At 32.8% G+C, this 18,716-nt stretch overlaps 1 protein-coding gene across 3 annotated transcripts; it reads left to right on the forward strand.

Moving 5' to 3' along the window:
- The first annotated feature begins 17 nt into the window (after positions 1–17).
- On the forward strand, positions 18–18,308 carry LOC136977001 (lysophosphatidylserine lipase ABHD12-like). 3 transcript variants are annotated; one of them, XM_067272429.1, is made up of 3 exons: positions 18–110; positions 16,618–16,834; positions 16,930–18,308. In XM_067272429.1, exons 2-3 carry the CDS (start codon positions 16,819–16,821, stop codon positions 18,045–18,047), a joined length of 1,134 nt encoding a protein of 377 aa, XP_067128530.1. In that variant the 5' UTR covers positions 18–110; positions 16,618–16,818; the 3' UTR covers positions 18,048–18,308. The 3 variants fall into 3 exon arrangements, with proteins under 3 accessions (XP_067128530.1, XP_067128513.1, XP_067128522.1); XM_067272421.1 differs by lacking the exon at positions 18–110 and adding an exon at positions 8,509–8,733; XM_067272412.1 differs by lacking the exons at positions 18–110; positions 16,618–16,834 and adding an exon at positions 8,499–8,733.
- Positions 18,309–18,716: the final 408 nt, after the last annotated feature.

Below are 18,716 nucleotides of genomic sequence, written 5' to 3' on the forward strand. Positions count from 1 at the left end.
GCTTTCATTCGTTACGGGAATTGAAGGTAATTTGTCACTTGGGGTTTCGAGTCCGTGAAATATCCCAGAACCGAATATTTTAGTGTACAGGGCCGAATGTACAGTACAAGGTGAGCAAGTTACAGCTAGGACCCCCGCGATACAAAGCGAGCTTAACGTTTTTAAATTTGGTAAAAAGACCGGAGTTAGTTTGGGAGCGCTCTATCGGCGGAAAAGTTGAGCAACTTGTTGCTAGTTTGTTTTTGTAAACCCGAAGAAGACGCATAATAGCGAGGTTGAGGCCGAAGTTTTAAACGCGAAAACGTGTACGTCGGACGTTTGGCGCCGCTTTCCTGTAAGCCTAGAAGTTTGACAATGGTGTTTGGAAAGTCGGTGGAATCATGCTCGACATTCCAAACGCCATTGTCGAACTTCCAGGCTTACAGGAAAGCGGCGCCAAACGTCCGACGTACACGTTTTCGCGTTTAAAACTTCGGCCTCAACCTCTTTATTGTCTCCGTCTTTATACGTTTGTCATCATATCAGGCAAGCCGAATGTATTTTTTCGTTTCATCAGAATAATTGACGTAAAATAATCGGAAATTTAGCATCTGGTAGATTGGGTATCAGTTCTGATATATTGTGCTAGTGTGCCTGCACAGACTGCTAATCACGAGTTACGTTATTAGCAGTACCAATTTATTGGAAGTGTTACGTATCACAAGCTAGTTCGGTGGATGGTCTCGCCGAACGAATCTGTACCACGTGATATTCTCTACGCCTTATTGCTACTCGAGGCTAGGTGCTCGGAGAAGAAAAACCAGAGTTGTGTCAAGATCTGGCCTGCATTTCTAAAACTTGCATCTAGTGTTAATTATTCCACGAATATAATACTTAAGACCACCCGGGAGGTAAAGTGGATTATAATCAGGTTTGGTTGCGCTGCCGTATGTGTCAAGGAGAATTCCTCCCGGGAGGACTTTTGTAGGGAAATTGACCTCTATCTAGGCCTTAGATACGCGAACCCACTACCAATGATAACTCGGCCACTGGTGGACCCAGGATCGGGAATTGTCAATTTAAAATGATCTATTATTTTTTTTTACTGTAGACTAATTCCAACTGATAAAAAAAGCGAGTGAGATGATATTACATCAGAAAGATTCGCGTGCTAATTTGATTGCAGTTTGCTTATTAAAAATATTAATCAGTAAACCAGGCGCTCACCCAAAGAAAGACACCCAAGACATTGGTGAATAAAAACTAGAATTCTAAATTAAAATCATCCACTGTCGAGGTAAAAAGACATGGTTTCTAAGACGTGGTCTCAAAGTTTACATTGGAAAAGTTGCTGATTTTTAATTGTTTTGCCTAATCGGTGCCACAAATTATTGTATATGATTCCCAATTCGCCATTATACAAACACTTTTCGTAAAAATACAAAATTAATTTCTCTAGAAATTATTCGAACGTGACGCGTATAAAAGATGTCGGAAGCACAAAAATTCGAGTGAAGAAACAAAAGGGCGAGTGAAGCGTAAAGAGGTCAGCTAGTACCGAGCCTGGAAGATCTCGGTTTCTTGCTCATCCGTAACTTTACGGGGACAGTCGGATTAGACAGGTTGCAGCTTTGTCCGTGGTCAACGAAGACACTCGTTCCTATATTTCGGAGACGAAACTACATAAAAGTAAAATACAGTCGAACCTGTGAACAACGGCCACTAACGGGATTATAAGAAATGGCTTTAATCCAAAGTGGCATTTGGCGTTATTCTGTACGCATTTTTGTTTGAAAGAAGTTCGTGAGGAAATGGCCGATGTTTAGTAGCGGCCGTTAATGGAGGTTCTACTGCATACGAGAAATTATTTTATGGAAATTTATCATTATAGACCAAATTCCCTTCGAATGAAGGGGGCCATTTTTTTTCTCCGCTTCTTTCTCTTTCCGCCTTGTGGGCGCTAAGAAGGCTTTTTAATATACCCATCTTGGTCTTGGCTCGGTTCCCGAGGAAGGACTGGGCCCCAAAACACTGGTGGGTTTTGGCCCCACCAGTGTTTTGGGGACCGGATGTCGGGACAAACCGCCCCCGAAAAATACCTTTGGTGTTTGACCCGAATTTGATTCCGGATGGCCCAGAGCCATGGACTGATGCCTTAACCGTTTCGACCGTCCGCCCGTTACGGGGTCTTCGCTAGACACGAGGTATTGTACGTGACTAGTGACCCCGAAATTAAGGGAAAAGATAGTTTTACCGTTGCAAATATATTATTATAATTTATAAATAATTTCATACATACAATTCGACCTTAATTTAGAATGTCGTAAAATTAGGTAGAGGGGGGCCCGGAAGGTTTTAATCCGCCGCTGATTAGTAGCGACGAAAAATTAAACATTTCTCGTGTCTCGCGAAGGATACGATGAGAAGTGGCACGAAGAAAATTATAAATCTGGAAGAGAAATTTACGATGTAGAATTAAGAATTTTGATCGTTATCATCTTGCGCAAACCCAAAGAATTATGACGACCCACATAACGTATAAAACGGTCATGGGAACACCTTTCTGTTCTGCTTGTTATCGACATTAGTTCTTCACGTAGACTACCTGTAGCAATGAAATCAAGAAAAGGTAAGACACCACTCTTCCAAATCCACATACATATTTTAATTTAAAATGACTAACTTCATGGTTATACGTATCCACTAATTCTAGAACAATGGTCTTCGGGAGATTTCTCCGAAGGCTTCACCGTAACCGGTGTGTTCGTCATACCCGACACCAATATATAAATTATTGGGTATCGGAGAATCTTACGACACCTCTAGAAGCTCGTTGCAACATCCCGGAGTGTCGTGAAAATCATTGTTCAATTCCTTCCCCACAAATTCTTACTTTCTATTATATATATTTTACTTTCTCTAACCTAATTCTAGCGAGTAAACAGGATTCGGAAAGGAGGGCAATCCGAGTGCAAATGACTTAGTCGTTTACTATTAATTAATTCTGTCGAAATTCGTCTTTTTATTTCTTAAATTTTCACTAAAATTAATTTGTGCATCTATAAATAAAGGCGCGGGCCTCGTATTTACGGAGGCCCCAAAAACACGATTACAAATTACTTGTTCTATCGCGTTTCTATTTCGTCGAGGTCTCAAAAAGGTAAATGGCCTCGATTTCTTCGATATGATCGGATTTCGAGTACCAAACGGGATCTACACAAGTTATTCTGTTAATTTCGTGGGTACCAAATGCATTTTTACACTTACGTGTGAGACGATTTGTTATTTAGAGCGAGTACAACAACTCTTCATTCTAGAAGATAACATTCCTATATATTTTTTTAGATTTTTCAATAGATAGATCGTCGCTCATTTCCATTTTATTTTGTAAATTCCGTCCTCTCCGAGTCCCCACCAGCGGCGGAGTGGATAAAACCACTGAACGCTAGTAGTTGGTCTCGGTTCGCCATTGATCAACACCTTGCCGAGTGGACTTTTTGAGTTTTTCTCACTATTTAGCACTTAAAAGAGGCCATCTATAGAAAAACCCCGAGACACGCCTCCTTGAAACATGGCTATATCTCATACAACTAAAACAAATCATTTTTGACTTCTTTGGTAGCGTCTGTAGACACTAAGAGGCCTTCTTATCTATAATGCGGTTAAGGCGACAGCCTACCGCTCGGATACCTGGGATCGAATCCGGAGGAGTCGAAAAATTCAGCTGTTCCATTGTGGGTTTGTCCGAACCATAATGGATTGCTGAAAAGGCTTTAATGTTTACGGGGCAGAAAAAGTAAAAAAAAAAAACCTAAAATTGATTGGGCCAGACTCGTAATGGGGGCATCCGCATGGCGAAAGACGAGGTCAAACAATAAATATTTTAAAATCGATTCGAACTCGAACTGGGATCCTTTAATAGCTTCCATCCACTTTGGCCATTCGACCATCAAATTAATTCCTTCTTATCTTCGGCACGTTTTAATGGATTTTTGTATTATTTTACTTGATGATTTCTTAAATTCCTGTTGAAATGATAAAAATCGTATTCTCATTTGTTGTTCCACTTGATAGATTTCAGTAAAAGTACTAAGACCCGATATACCCAGCCTAGTCCTTTACCACCCCGTCACTTCGTCGCGAGCCTGGCTAAACTCGTAAATTGGACACTAAGAGGGCCTTTGAACTCTTAGTGCCCACGAGGTCAAGTCGAAAAAACGAAGACTCTGTTCTCGATGGAGTTGACACGAGTGAAGAGTAGAGAACAACGTTCTAACCTGTGTTGCTCGTAATAATAGGAGTGGGTCGGGAAAGACCCAAAACCTTTAGGATAGTAGGCTGATATTTTGTTTCGCGACTATCCGAAGGACCCATTTTGTTAAATATTTTTGAATCCGTTTAAATTTCGTGATAAATGTGTATTTTTTCGCTCGAACTAATTTCAATTTGTGTCTTTCGCGTGTTTGAGCATTGCGTTTGTAACGCTAAAACGGGATCTTATCGAATTTACGCTAAAGTGGACTCGTGTCTTCCTAAATCTGATAAAGTATTTTCATGTATTAATCGGGAACATAATTTTTGGAAGACGTCACTTTGTAAGACGTTTTCCTATTAACAATGATTGCTCTTTTCCTGAATGGATCCAATCCAAGAGAACGGATTGTTACGCCAAACTACGAAACGATCCATCTCATCTGTTAAGATGTATCACGAGAATACGTAATGAGAATAAAAAACAGGATTCAACCATTTATCTTAGTAATTATGTATAAACTACACCGGGTAGGATTACGGTTGGATGGATCCTGGGTCAGATAACGAGATGGAATTCTGAATTCCTAAATGATTCAATGAATCGTTTATATGATTCATAACTTTCGAGATAAAAAAAAATATATTGAGATTTCTCTCTCTGCCTGCTGTGGACATTAAGAGGGCCTTTTTAAATCACACTCTCGGTGCGTTCGGCCGGCTCACAGTAGGGGACCAAATGTATCCACTAACATCATTTTGGAGTGGATTCCGGGCGGGTCCTGCTGGTAATTTTCATGCTTTGGGGGATCCGGAATGGAAGTAAGCTGACGCTTTAAAGTCCGGTTTTAACGTTAACGTTCCGTTATAAATCCAAAAATAAACAGCGAAGTCTTTCGATAATGTAATAATCAGTAAATTCAATCAAACTTTGATTTAGCGCCACCGCCTGTACGCCTCTGACGTTGGCGCTAAACCGAATTTTTTCACGTGAGAGGAATTAGATATATTAATTAGATCTAAAATCGCATTGTTAATTAAGATTAATTGACAGAAAGAATTTTACGATGATAGCGCAATATCGAGGTTTGAATATACGTATAGACATTTTCTAAAATAATAGTCAATGCAGAATTATGTTGAAAATATAAATAATTACTAACTCGTAAGGAGAAGTTGAGATTTATTATGAAAATGAAAGAAAGAAATGAAAAACAAAGAATTGGTTCGGCCATTACTACTGTGTGATGCAGTAACAGCAATTGATACATTTTACATCCAAATTACTGTTGCGCTTCCTCGTTCTGGATCATAAATTACCATTTTATTACTATAACACATACCAATTAGGTCGCTACACAGTTTACAATGTTGTTCGCCGTAATTTTTCAGTTTTTAGAAAGAAATAATAATTCTAACGGTTAGCCATGCCTTTACCTCTTCCATTTTTAACTCAGCTCCGTCCTGTAGGCACCTTTTTAAACATAGATTCGGTCAGGCCCACAGCTGGAATGGCCGAGTGGTGAGGGCCCGATCACAAAAACTTTATGGGGTTTTTTTCCTACCTCGGCCCTTCACTCGGAATTAGTTAGCTATTCGACCTTCAAACCAAACCATATTGTTACTACATTTGTTACTATATTTTCGGTCAGATGCTAATAGTAGAAGGCAACAATGTATCCAGAAATATTTAGTAGGATGCAGAAAAGAAACAATACGCCTTACGAAAGTTTTTACTGCCTGAGGTACCCGGCATTATTCGGGTGAAACTTCCGAAAGGGGGTATGCAGTTGTGCACCCCTGGTAGGAGGCAATGAGGAAGAGTTGCTAAAATGCTAGAGAAACCTTGCCGATGACGAAAACAATATTTACGCGCGATCCATCTTCCACGGTTCTTCGGTTGTTGTCGTTTAACACCCTTTTGCCAGATATAAATAGCATATATAAATGCCTATCTAGAAAATGAGAACGGGAAAAATTCGCTAAATGAATGCTCATTTATTGAGAAATGCGCGGTACAAAAAAAATTAAATAAAATATCAATCTCAATTTCAAGTTATTGCGGATGAACGACGACAGCAAAATAGAAAAATCGGTTTCGCTTATTAGCTTTCATACAGTCAAACCTCCGAACAACGGCCACTAACCGGAACATTAAAAAATGGCTGCTGTTCGGAGGTATGCGTTTTTGTTCGAAAGAAGTTCCTAAAAAAGTAACCACTGTGTAGAGGTGGCCGTTATTAATTTTATTTGGTCAAGTAAAGGTTGAGAGCTACTGATTTATCCCTATACACACGCTAGAATTATAATGATTTTTCGTCGGATAAAATGTTTTTACAAAATTACGTTTGGATGCGTTTCGCGTGGAGTGGCTTCCTTCAATTTGTTATCGTTAGGAACCACCACTTAATTTTCCTGCTAATTATATAATGAGAGACCATTTACCTTGTTTCCTAGTTATATGATACATATCTCGCGTTATTAACTAAGCTATCAGCTTCTGGGTCAGAATCAACAATAGTATTTTGAATCGTGAACTACATCGCGTGTATACGAGATCGGGTCATAATCGAATTAAATGGCTTCAGGCCACGGAAACTACTAGGTCAGATTATTCTCGATAGAAAAGTGAAAGAATGGAAATCTTTCGAGGGCGAAATTAAACGTATCCGCTCCATTTATCTTCCTCTTTTCTCAATACTTTTGAAATGTAAGGCGGAGAGCATTATCGCTACCCTCCTAACACTGCTTTCACTACACACCAACACGTTGCAACGAGCTTCTAGAGGTGTCTTATACCAAATAATTTATCATTGTATGTCGGGTATATCACTACACGTCAAAGTAAGCCAGTTGCGGGACGGATTTAGGGGGATTTGCAGGATGCAACTGCCCTCCTGAGGGTTTTCTCAGTAAAGCCGCGTACTTCTGATAATAGAAAGTTTTGTAAGGCATATTGTTTCCGTAAAGGTTTCTGGATCCTCTATTGGCAAGTTGAAGTGCCCTCATAGAAAACTGATTTATCGTAAAGAAAAGTTATTAACTTAATTTAAATTTTCGGAATTTCGAATAAATTAATTGCTATCGTCTCATCTCCAACTGACTTAAACGGAAGATTATTAAATCGTGCGTAAGATAATTTAATATCGCGTGACCCGTTTCTCCTTTCCTCAAACCGTAGCGGGAAATGTCAAATTTATTCCTCGTTTGGGCATTTTCTTCGCTTTCGTTTTCTTTCGGTTTTCGTTGGAATAATTCGGGCCATTAGCGAGATCTTTACAAGATTTTACAAGGAATTTCTAATTCATTTATTTTTAATTTTGCTCATTAAAGCGTACGAAACATTTTGCGGTTTCTTATCTCGTCGGAGATGTAGGCTAGATTTGACTTATTTATGCAGTTTTTTTTTAAATGCTTAAAGTAATTAAAATATAAATAAAAAGAATTAAATGTATTCGGATTTAATGATTAAACTCCAAATTTCTGATCTCGATTAAATTATTCACTAGCGTCTACACTTACTCCATACTATTTTACACTGTTTTTATTCTAAATTAATGTAGAACAGTTTAAAATAATCTAATTAGCGTAACTGTTCGTTATTATTAAACATTATTCGAGTAAATACTTTAAATACAATAAACTGACTTTTCAAATTTTAAATTAACACCGATAGTTTAAAGTAACCAATCGGAAGTCAGAATATTTTGATTGACGCGACATAATTTGCCGTTTTAATTGGGTAAAAATATCACAAAAAATAAATGTAAATATAAAATTTCTAATTTGGTTTAATGTTCGTAGGTCGGGTCTCGTTCCTAAGTAGTAATATAATAATAATAATAATAATAAAAACTATTGTACGGGAGGGAGATAGCATCTAAATTACGGTAGTTAGGGTCAACGACACCTATAAAAATGGCGACGATTGGCCAACTAGGGAATTTTATGTTAATCAAAAACTATTTCGAATTATTTAAAATTATTTTAAAATAAGAAAAACGTAATAATATTATCTTTCGGAAGAATTACATCAGATATTTTTACATCGATATTTTTCAGTCATAGATTGAAAAAATTTTAAATTATTAGAAATTATTTAAAATATATAATTATTATTTTATTTCAACGCAAACAGTTGTCAATGCGTATATTTACAATTTATTTATAGCGCGGTAGACCCATAAATAGGAAATAAAATGCGTGCACAATATAAATATTTGTAAAAAAAAATGGAGTGTTATTTGTTATTTTGATTATTTTTTTTGTGTTTCCGCTCGTTAAGTAATGAGTCAAGAAAGCGAAATTCTTGTAAAGTAGGTCGCCGTACAGGAAAGCTAACGGTCGGTTGATTCGGAATCCATATTTCTTTTGGTGACAGTAATGAATCGCCTCGATCTGTAAAGCGGGTTATGCCGAAACGCAAATTCTGTCAATTCGCTCTCTTCGCTTACGCTCTCAATTATGCAGGAAAAAAGGTTTTTGCATTATTCCAACGAACGGGTAAGTACAATTAATCGCGGAATCGCCACTCTCACAGTAAATTCGCTGTAATAATTAGCGTTTGTAACGAAAAATCGTTATACCACCCTCCTATTTCTCTATAAATTCTATTATAGCACTGCGCAGCAGTTTTGTAATTTAAAAACGAAATTGACATATCTGTAAACACAAGGATAGACAATGGTTGTATTGTTATACGCTCGCGCTGGTGTCTCGTGACGTAACTTGGAAATATTTTCATTTGTTTGTAATTGGTTTAGGAGATTTCATTTTTATTTGCGTGGTGTTAAAAGTTAAAATCTTCGTAATGTTACGTAATTGAATAATTGTTTATGTATCGCACGTTTTAACACATTTTACTTAATTAAATAACAAAGAAAGCGTACAAAATGGTGTCCGATCCATTTTTTTTTTTTTTGTATTTCGAGAGAATTTTTGATGGAAATATTGTCGTCGTAATTGGTTTAATACCAGGAAGAAATTATCTAAGATAAAACAGAATGCAACATTGTAATAAGTCGGATTTTGTGTACTCGTACTGTCTCTTCTTTTGTGCTTGCCGTCTTCCTGTTCAAATTGTTAACTACTGTTAATTCTATTGTAAACATTTTGACTGATTTTCGCAAATAATAATAGTTTCAATTTATTTTCCATATTCATTAAAATATATTCAATAGTATGGGATATATGGAAGACCATATGATATAACTTTCACTTAAAAAATGAAAAATAATAATAATTTATGTTATTCTATTCATCTGGCTTATTAAATTGGAATTATTCCAGCAGAAGAAAAACTGCGCTATCTCAGTGTTAGAGAAATTTATCAAAAAGTTTTTGCCGACAATGTTATTACCGTGTGCCTAAAACACCATTTCTGCCTGGAATTATTCTCCGGTACAAAAAAATATGGCTGTGAATAATACTAAAATAATGGGCATTATATATATAGAAAAGCCAAAATTAAAATGGTGTCTGCTCCAAATCATTCATCCGTATGGTTATCAAATAATGTTTTTAAATGAAGTTTTTATTTATTCCATGCTTTCATTTTGTTTTTTTCTTTTTATGTATCTTTAGTTCTTGTTTTATTTGAAATTTTATATTTTTTTATTGCGGTCCGGTGGAGAAATTGTTTAAAATTAAACTCATTAGCTAAACAATCATAAGAATTTGAATAACCTTACAAGTTAGTTAGAAAGTAATATTTTATAAAAATCTTGTCCAAATTTGGGTTAATATAATTAATTTTTTTTATTATTCCAACCAGTGTTTCAAACTTGTTTTGGATTTTCTCTGTTGCATTTTCATTTCCATGATGTTTTCTTATGATGAATTTTTCATAAATTTAAGAATTTCTTCACTCTTTTTGTGAACAGCATCAAAGTGTGCTGTGAATTTAGACATTAAAAACAAATTTACTTTAATGAAAATAAATTTGAACTTAAATATGCCACTACAAAAATATTATCATCATTACTTTTTAATTTTTACTTTAAAAAAAACAAATAGATTTAAATGGAATAAAAAAATAAACTCGAGTTCATTTGTCAGGTGTTTGGGGATGGTACTTTATTTGAATAAAACTTATGTCCTGGATTAATTTTCTCATTTAATTTTTAATTTGATAAAAGAAATACCACTTATTAACAAAAAGAGGGATGTTAGTCTTGTTTTACTGCCAGAAGAGCACATTACATCTGTTAAAACACTGGTCACATATACCGTATTTGGAATAAAATCTTCATTAAGTATACATAATATTTGTTTTTACTATTAAAATAACTTACATATTAACTGGTAGCAAATTATGTAATGAAAAAATACATTAGTGACTGCAACAAATTCCTTTTAATTAACATGTCGTCAAAATTCATATTTTATATTTATTAGTCTTAGTATTTATTGTTTAATATACATTATATTAATTTGTCAAGATAAGTTTAAAATATGTAAATTTATAGGTTTGTAACACAAGAAGTACAGTTATATTTATATTATATGTAAAGTTGGCTACACATGCATTATTTGTCAACTGACAAATGTTTGCCTGTAGATGTAATATTTCCTGAACTGCTTGTCAAATAACAAGTATGTGCATGTGTGCCTATTTGTCAAATGTCTGGATTGCAGTTCTGTATGTTCCGGGACGAATATTTGTCTGCTTTGATGTGGGTGAAAAGAGTTTATTCCGAGTTTGCCAGATATGTCCGAACATTTGCCGATTCCCATCTGTAAACATTTGGGCATATTTGGTTAGTCCCAAACATTTACCACAAACTATTCATCCTTACTACTACGTATTTGCCAAATGGCAAACATTTGTAATTTGGGTTTTGGTAAACATTGTGTGTATTGTCAGCTTAAAAGTACAAATAAAGCATAATGATGTTTCTAGCCATGAAAATGCTGAGAAATGCTATTATAAATCCTCCAAAAAAATTAATCTTAAAGAAACAATAAATAAACTTCTTCACATTTGGTGCTGTTATGGCCAAATTTGCAACCAAGTTAACCAAAATCATTCACTTTACTACATGAATAGTTATTGCTTAACTTCTAACTTTTGACCCTTGCTTGTGAATATGGACATTAGTGACAAAACTGCCATATTATAAGTTGAAATATATTACCGGTATCCGATATTGAATAGAAAATGCATCAAAAGATGTGCTTTAACCAATGGTGTGAAAACAACACTTAGTGTTGTCAGTGTTATTTTTATACCATTGTTTTTTTAATTTTTTGATAATCTGTTTTTTAATTAAATTATCTATTTACAGAATCAATGAAATGCTTTTATAACGTATCAGGATCACAAAATGATGTACAGTATATTATTTCATATTACTTTATTATTATTTCATAAAAAAAGCAGCAAAATAACTTCTCATTAAAAGTTTTTTAATATAAAGACAATTGAGAAATTTATAGTTAAATAATAATTTAAAACTTATTAACTAAAATACAATAAAAACATTTAATATAGGAACTAATAAAGTTTAATAACAATTACTGTAACTAAACAAAATATTTTATTTTAGCATATGATCTTATCTCTTAAAATCTTAGAATAAAATGCTTCCTATATTTATTTTTATAACATAAATTAATATTGAACTAGCTATATTTACACTGGATTAAATGTTAATAAATTCAATGACTTTTGTGTTTCCAAAGTTATAAAATCGATAGAGCAAATACTAATTTTATTAGAATGATAAATATAAACTTTTCATTTAATGCTTATTAATTGAGCAGTTATATATTGATGTATTTTAAAATAATTTATTAGATTGCAAAGCAATGTGTATATATTCCAGAGTCTGGCTGTAATAAATGTTTTATTTAATAAATAGTAACGATCATAAAATTTTTTCCTTAAAACTTACATGGCTTCCTTAAGATATAAACTTAGAAAAACAAGCCAAGCATTTTTAATTACTACTTTTTTTATTCAAAAACATTTAAATATGTTTCATTTGATTGCCGCTTTAGAACATTTTTATGTTTTTTATACGAAGAAATCATATCTAATGAAAGATGTAAATACTAATATTTTTTTTTGACAATATTAATGCTTAAATAATCAGTGTTGTGTAAATAATTTTAATTATCATTAATTACAAGGTGGCCTTAAATATGCCTATTATTAAATGTTTTCTATAAGAGAGATGGCAATTTGATATATTGTTATATATGCTGCTATAATTATAAATATTAAAAGAAACGGTTAATGTAATCCTCGGTGCCAAGATGGTGGCTCGGATTCCGGCAAGGAAACAGTGGGATGCACATTGTAACCTAACCTATTCTAATAAATTACCATAATTATTAGCAACCAAATTATGAGAATAGGTTAGGTTAGAATGTGCGTCCCACTGTTTCCTTGCCGGAATCAGAGACGAGCTGCCATCTTGGCACCAAGGGTTACATTAACCGAAGAAACTATTTAAGCTTGTTACCTTTTTGATTAACTTAAAAAGATTATTTTTTCTTTCGGTATAAGAGTATAGCGGTAGCAGAATTTAAAATGTGACTTACATATAATTTAATGTATTTTTAATATGTATTATTTTTATAAAAGTATAATTTACAGTAAAAAGTAATAAATGGCAGGGAAATTTTTTCAAGTTTATAAGATTTTTTAAAATTAAAATATCAAATAAAATCGCAGGTGAAAAACGTAGATAGATAAGCTGTTTCCTGGTATTATATACCTGAATAAAAAAAAATTTACATACATGCTTTATTTCCTGTTTTTGTAGTTTTTGTTGAAGAAATTGAATGACACTTATAAGTTGTTTTACAAGATCTTATCATTTTACATTGTAAATTATTTCAGAGATAATATAGCAAATTTTTTATGAATTAAAAACAAAATATATATATATATAGTTTAGAAGTAACATTTTAAATGTTCAATTTAAGAAATATGTTAAAAGCTACAGAAATATATTCATACAGGTTTTATATCTGAAAATAATATATTTATTTATTTTCAGATATAAAACCTGTATGAATATATTTCTGTAGCTTTTAACGTATTTCTTAAATTGAACATTTAAATTTTGCTTCTGGCAATAGCAGATTAATAGATCAAAGTATTAAACTTGTTTTTTAAGTACTGTATAATTATTTGAAGCATACATGTACCTAGAGTATATATACATTATATATTTGATTTTAATTATTTAAATTTTTTTTATGTTAATATCAAGCTGTTACTATGTTGTTAATATGCTCTGTTGTATGTAGGCTGTATCAAAAATTATGATACACACACCGAAACAGCAAGAAATTGTTTTAAAATCTAACATTTTGGATCAATTAAATACATCATCTTCAGGATACAATCAAAAAGGAATACACAAATTTAAATAAAAAAGCATTTGAAATATATCAATGTAAAACAAACAATAATATTTGTGAATTGAATAAACTAACTGAATAATTACAAAGGATAATAAAGTAAACGAATAAACGTTAAAATGTTTTAAAGATACAAAATGAACATAAATTTTGTTCATGTCAGTGATGTAGCAGTGTAAAAAGTTTTCATTTTTTTATATTTAAATACATTGGTGTTTGCTTATTTTTATTCTCTGTCCATTAGTATTTGTAAATTTTGATTTTTGGAACATTAATCTGATGATCATTAAAAATGTTTTTTCCAGTTGAATTAATCTTTTTGCTGCTGTTCAACATTGTGTGTGATTGAGTGATATACTGTAGCAGTTACTTTTTGAATTATAACTAAAGTAAATGGGGAAAACAACCCTTATGATTGTAGGAAGAGGATAGAGGTTGCAAAGAGTTAATCGATAAAAACTTCCAAAAGTGTGGGAGACGAGTTAGCATCCTTCGCATTTAAACATTGTTCTTAAGCTTTTGTTTTTATAGAGTATCTGCCTTTTCTATGCTGAGGCATACATGGGGAATGTAATATTTTGATAATTTGAGTGTTATTCTATATCACCTCAGTTCAAAAAATGGATTTGAGGTTTGTTTTTATGTTCCGACTTAAGGTTCAAACCAAAAGAATTGTTATTTATGGAGAAAATGAGATATTGTTATCATCAGTTTTTAGAAAATTAGAATATATTATACAAATATATTTATGTTGATAAAATCCTGTGCAAAATTGAGAAGAGTAATGTTTGTTATGACCAATTCTGACAACTCTTATTGGCCTATTTCCTTTTTTTGTCTGTATATAGTGTTGCCACCAGGCCGGTTTTCACCTGGACAAGCCAGTTTTTAAATTCATGGTCTGGATTAATTATTAATTTGTCCAGTTTTTGTAGAAATTGTGAAATTATGATGATACAAAATGAATTTATAAAAATATTTGCGAGTACAGTGGGTGATCGGTTAACGAACAAATTGGATAACAAACACTTTTACGTTCGGACAACGAACACCTCGCAGAACAAACATGAGAAGAAGCGACAAAATAATGAATACTTATTGGTCTTCCCTTGTCTTCAGGTAACAATTCAAAACTTTTCAGAGTGCAGGAGACATCAACATCGACACTCACGCAGTATATACTGATCGGATAGTGTTCCTCCAAACTTTGAAATTCTCCCTTGTAATTTTAGCCTTTTATTTTTCTGACAGAAACAATTTTTTTTATAGTATTCGCGAGACTGTCAGGCTGGCACTTGTTAAGTTTTGTGTCGTTTTTATTTTTGAAAGGTGAGAGTATAATAGCAAAGGATAGTGGGCAGAAGATGTCTGATGTTGCTAGGCAGTATGGCTTAAACAGGTCTACAGTAGGGCACAGTTCAATCTTATCTAAGAAAGATACAGTATAATCAAGAAGATTCAAGCAGCTAAAGGAGTAACAAAAATCACATCTGAGAAATAAAGAACATTGAAGAGTTCATAATGGAACCTGAAACGGATCTGATGACAAAAGAACGCCAAGAACTCTCGAGTGAAAAACACCAAGAAACTTGGCAAGATATGTTTTCCTCTGAAAAAGAGGATTAATGTCGATATCTGCTATTAAAGATCTTTTGAAGAAGTGGAAGGATGTCAGAACAATGGTCTTAGAATGGCATCCAAACCAGGTTGAGATTAATAGGCTTAGGGATCTCTACAATTACAATGCTATTAATTACTCCTGAAAAATCCTGAAGAAGAGGGAAAAGCAATCGACATTAGACAGATTCTTTAACCCCCACAAATGGAAAAAAAACATAACTAATAAAAATGCAAGACTGTGTATATATGTATTTTTATTATTACATATAAATAAACGTAATAAGAAAGTATATATTTTTTATTTTTTGGGGTCTCCAGAACGAATTAATCAAATTCCCATAAAAACCTATGGTAAATTGATAATCGGTTAACGAACAATTCGGATAGCGAACAAAGTCTTGGAACAGATTATGTTCATTAACCGATCACCCACTGTATTTTATTTTAACGGTTAAACACTTTAACTTCACACCCTTACCCAAACTTATCCCTAGGCTAAGAGTGTCAGAAAATGTAATTTTAAAATTTTATCTCTGACAAATATTAGGGACTTGTGTTGGAACCAACCTAACTGGTTTAAAACTGGCATGTGCATTGTTCAGTTCTTGGCTGTAAAATGACATTGCGCATGCCTCATACAGTTTCAAATTCAAACTGGTTAGGGACTTGTGTTAGAACAAACCTATTGTAAAGCAAATGTGACAGTTTCAGTTTACAAGTTTGTAATTTCTATTTTAATTATTTAATATGACAACTTAAGAAAATTGAAAGCCCCAAAAAAGAGGAAGTGAACTTGTAAATATAATAAAGATTGGCTGACACAAAACAAATTTCAAAAATGGTTACAACCTGTTTGAGACAGTGTTGCCAAGTTTTCTAAATTTCTGACCCTGTCGGGGTCAGCAATTTTGAAAAGGTGGCAACACACTCTGTATAGGTCGTTGTCAAACATGAAGAACAAGGATTAATAAATCAAATCCCCTATCTCCTTGATATCACAAGGAAATTTATGGGTATTCAGGAATGTAGTAGTAGAAAATTTCTGAGTATGTCTGCACAAGGTTTGAGATGGATGGAAAGATTGACTTCCACAACATTGGACTTTGAGAATCTCTTCACAAATAAGGTTTATAACTTTGTTACTTCATTTCCAATCTGACAGAAGCAGAAGAAATCAATAATACAATGTGTTAAAACAATTTCTTGCTGTTTTGGTGTGTATATTCTTAATGTTTTTCCTTTGTTAATATATTGTGAGAACTTTTTACTATTCTAGAAGAAGCTTGCTTTGAAGATTTAAGATGTAAGAATTTGTGCTGTATAGTAAAACATTTGACAATAAGTTGTTTATTTTTGTTAACCAGAAATTAATATTATGTTTGTATGTTTTAGAGGACTCACGATTACAATGAAAATTACTTTGTGGGCTTCCTTCATGATCCTGCTATCGATTGTTCTGTGTCATTCATTTAATCTCTCTCTAAATCTCCAAATTGTTAACAATCATCTTTGATTGATCTTCTCCATGTTGTCTTTGGATATCCTTTCTTTATTTCATATAATTTTATCATAAATTATTAATATTTGTGATTAATGATGATATCAAATGGTACAGGTTTTTTTCATTTTTATAATAATTTAAATTTAATTAATATAATATAATATTTCAATTTAATATTAATTTATACGTATTTTCTTTTTCAGTTGGGATTTTGCAAAAACAATATTCAGTTTTAAAAACTGATTGCAATGACAATGTAACTAAAAATGTAAATATGGAATTATTGAAGAATAGCAAGAGTTGGTGGAATCAACACTATACTAAGGTTATGGTGAAAAGTATTGGAATGTCTTTGTTTTTTGTGTATGTCATTTTTCCAATATGGTTCTACTTTTGTCCCTGGATACGTCGGCAAGCAGTGTTTCTGAACAATCTCAATTGGCCACTCCATATTTATTTATCGGATCCAAAAAATTTTGAATTAAACTGTACTAGACAATTTTATATAGAATCTGAACCAGGAATTTACTTAGGAGTTTGGCATGTGTTACCAAAGAGTGTTACTATGAAATGCAATAAACCCATCTCACCAGATAATGAATTTGATGATGATAGACCTGTTATTCTTTATTTTCATGGAAATGCACAAAATAGAGGTGCAAAATATAGACTTTCATTGTATAAAGTTCTTACAGAATCAAAGGTAGATGCACATGTAATAACTTTTGATTATCGAGGATACGGGGATTCGTCATTTGTAGCTCCATCCGTTAGCGGACTTGTTCAAGACGCAAGAGCAATGTATAAGTGGTTAAAAACTCAAGTAAAGAGACATAGAATATTTTTTTGGGGCCATTCTTTGGGTACTGGTGTAGTAATACAACTTGCTGAAGAATTAGGAAAAAATAACGATAATCCAATGGCCATATTTTTAGAAGCACCTTTTACAACAATTGCCGATGCTACGTATACTTTTCCTCTTTCATTTCTTCATCGACATATGCCACTTTTTGATGTGTACTGTTCCGAACCAACACGTCACAGTGATACTAATTTTGATAGTGAATCAAAAATTGGCAGCGTAACTGTGCCTCTTCTATTTCTTCATGCAAGTGATGATATGATGGTATTTTTAGAACTTGGACGTAAATTATTTAAGAAAGCATTAGAAGAAAGGCCATCACATTTAAGACCACCTGAATTTATAGAATTTGATTATTCCTTAGGTTATGGACATAGAAACATCAATCAGGATCCAAATCTTCCTGATATTGTAGTAAGTTTTATGCAGTCAGTTTCCATGAAAAGTCATTTATTGTGATATTTAATTATATAGTCCTATCATTTAGTTTGTTTATAACAAAACATTTAATGTAATTATTATATTCTATGATGCCAATATCAGTTTGTAAATTTAATAGGTAGACTTTAATAAAAACACACCAAATTACAACTTAATCCATCAGGTTCTAAAGTTCTAAAGATAAAACATAATGATGGCCTTTGAATAAGGTTGAAAACATTAGTTCATCATTAAATTCTTGTTCTCTACTGGATTAAGTTGTAATTCGATAGATTTTAATTTTTAGTTCTGTGTTGTTTACAAATGTCAAAACATTAGTAATTATTTATATAAAACATTTTGAATTTTAAAATCTCTAGTGTTATAGCTATTAAAATGTTTTATTAATTCAAAATCAATTTCTCAATTCACTATCATAACTTTTCAAAAAGAGCTCAAGAAATATTTGTTAAACATCTCACACACAATTTTTTCTCATGTGATTGATAAAACAAAAGATAAATGTCTTTTGGTGTTACTTAAATGAATGAATATACAAATGACAACAATAATCAAGCACTTTTGGTAAATTTTACTATCATCAAGCATCTCTAATATAACATTTTCCTAAAACATTTCATGTTCCTCTGATATGATGCCTTAAATACACTGTCCTGTGTCCTATTGCAGAACTTTTGGAGTCCTGTT

This window comes from Centruroides vittatus, unplaced genomic scaffold (genome assembly GCF_030686945.1).
Source record: "Centruroides vittatus isolate TY-2023 unplaced genomic scaffold, ASM3068694v2 contig_1112, whole genome shotgun sequence".
NCBI classification, from domain to species: domain Eukaryota; kingdom Metazoa; phylum Arthropoda; class Arachnida; order Scorpiones; family Buthidae; genus Centruroides; species Centruroides vittatus.

Bases quoted from the DNA above. Each gene is read 5' to 3' on its own strand.
- LOC136977001 (XM_067272412.1), top strand. From the start codon at position 8,643: ATGCCGAAACGCAAATTCTGTCAATTCGCTCTCTTCGCTTACGCTCTC. The intron at 8,734-16,929 runs GTAAGTACAATT...TTTCTTTTTCAG, and splicing joins TGCATTATTCCAACGAACGG to TTGGGATTTTGCAAAAACAA.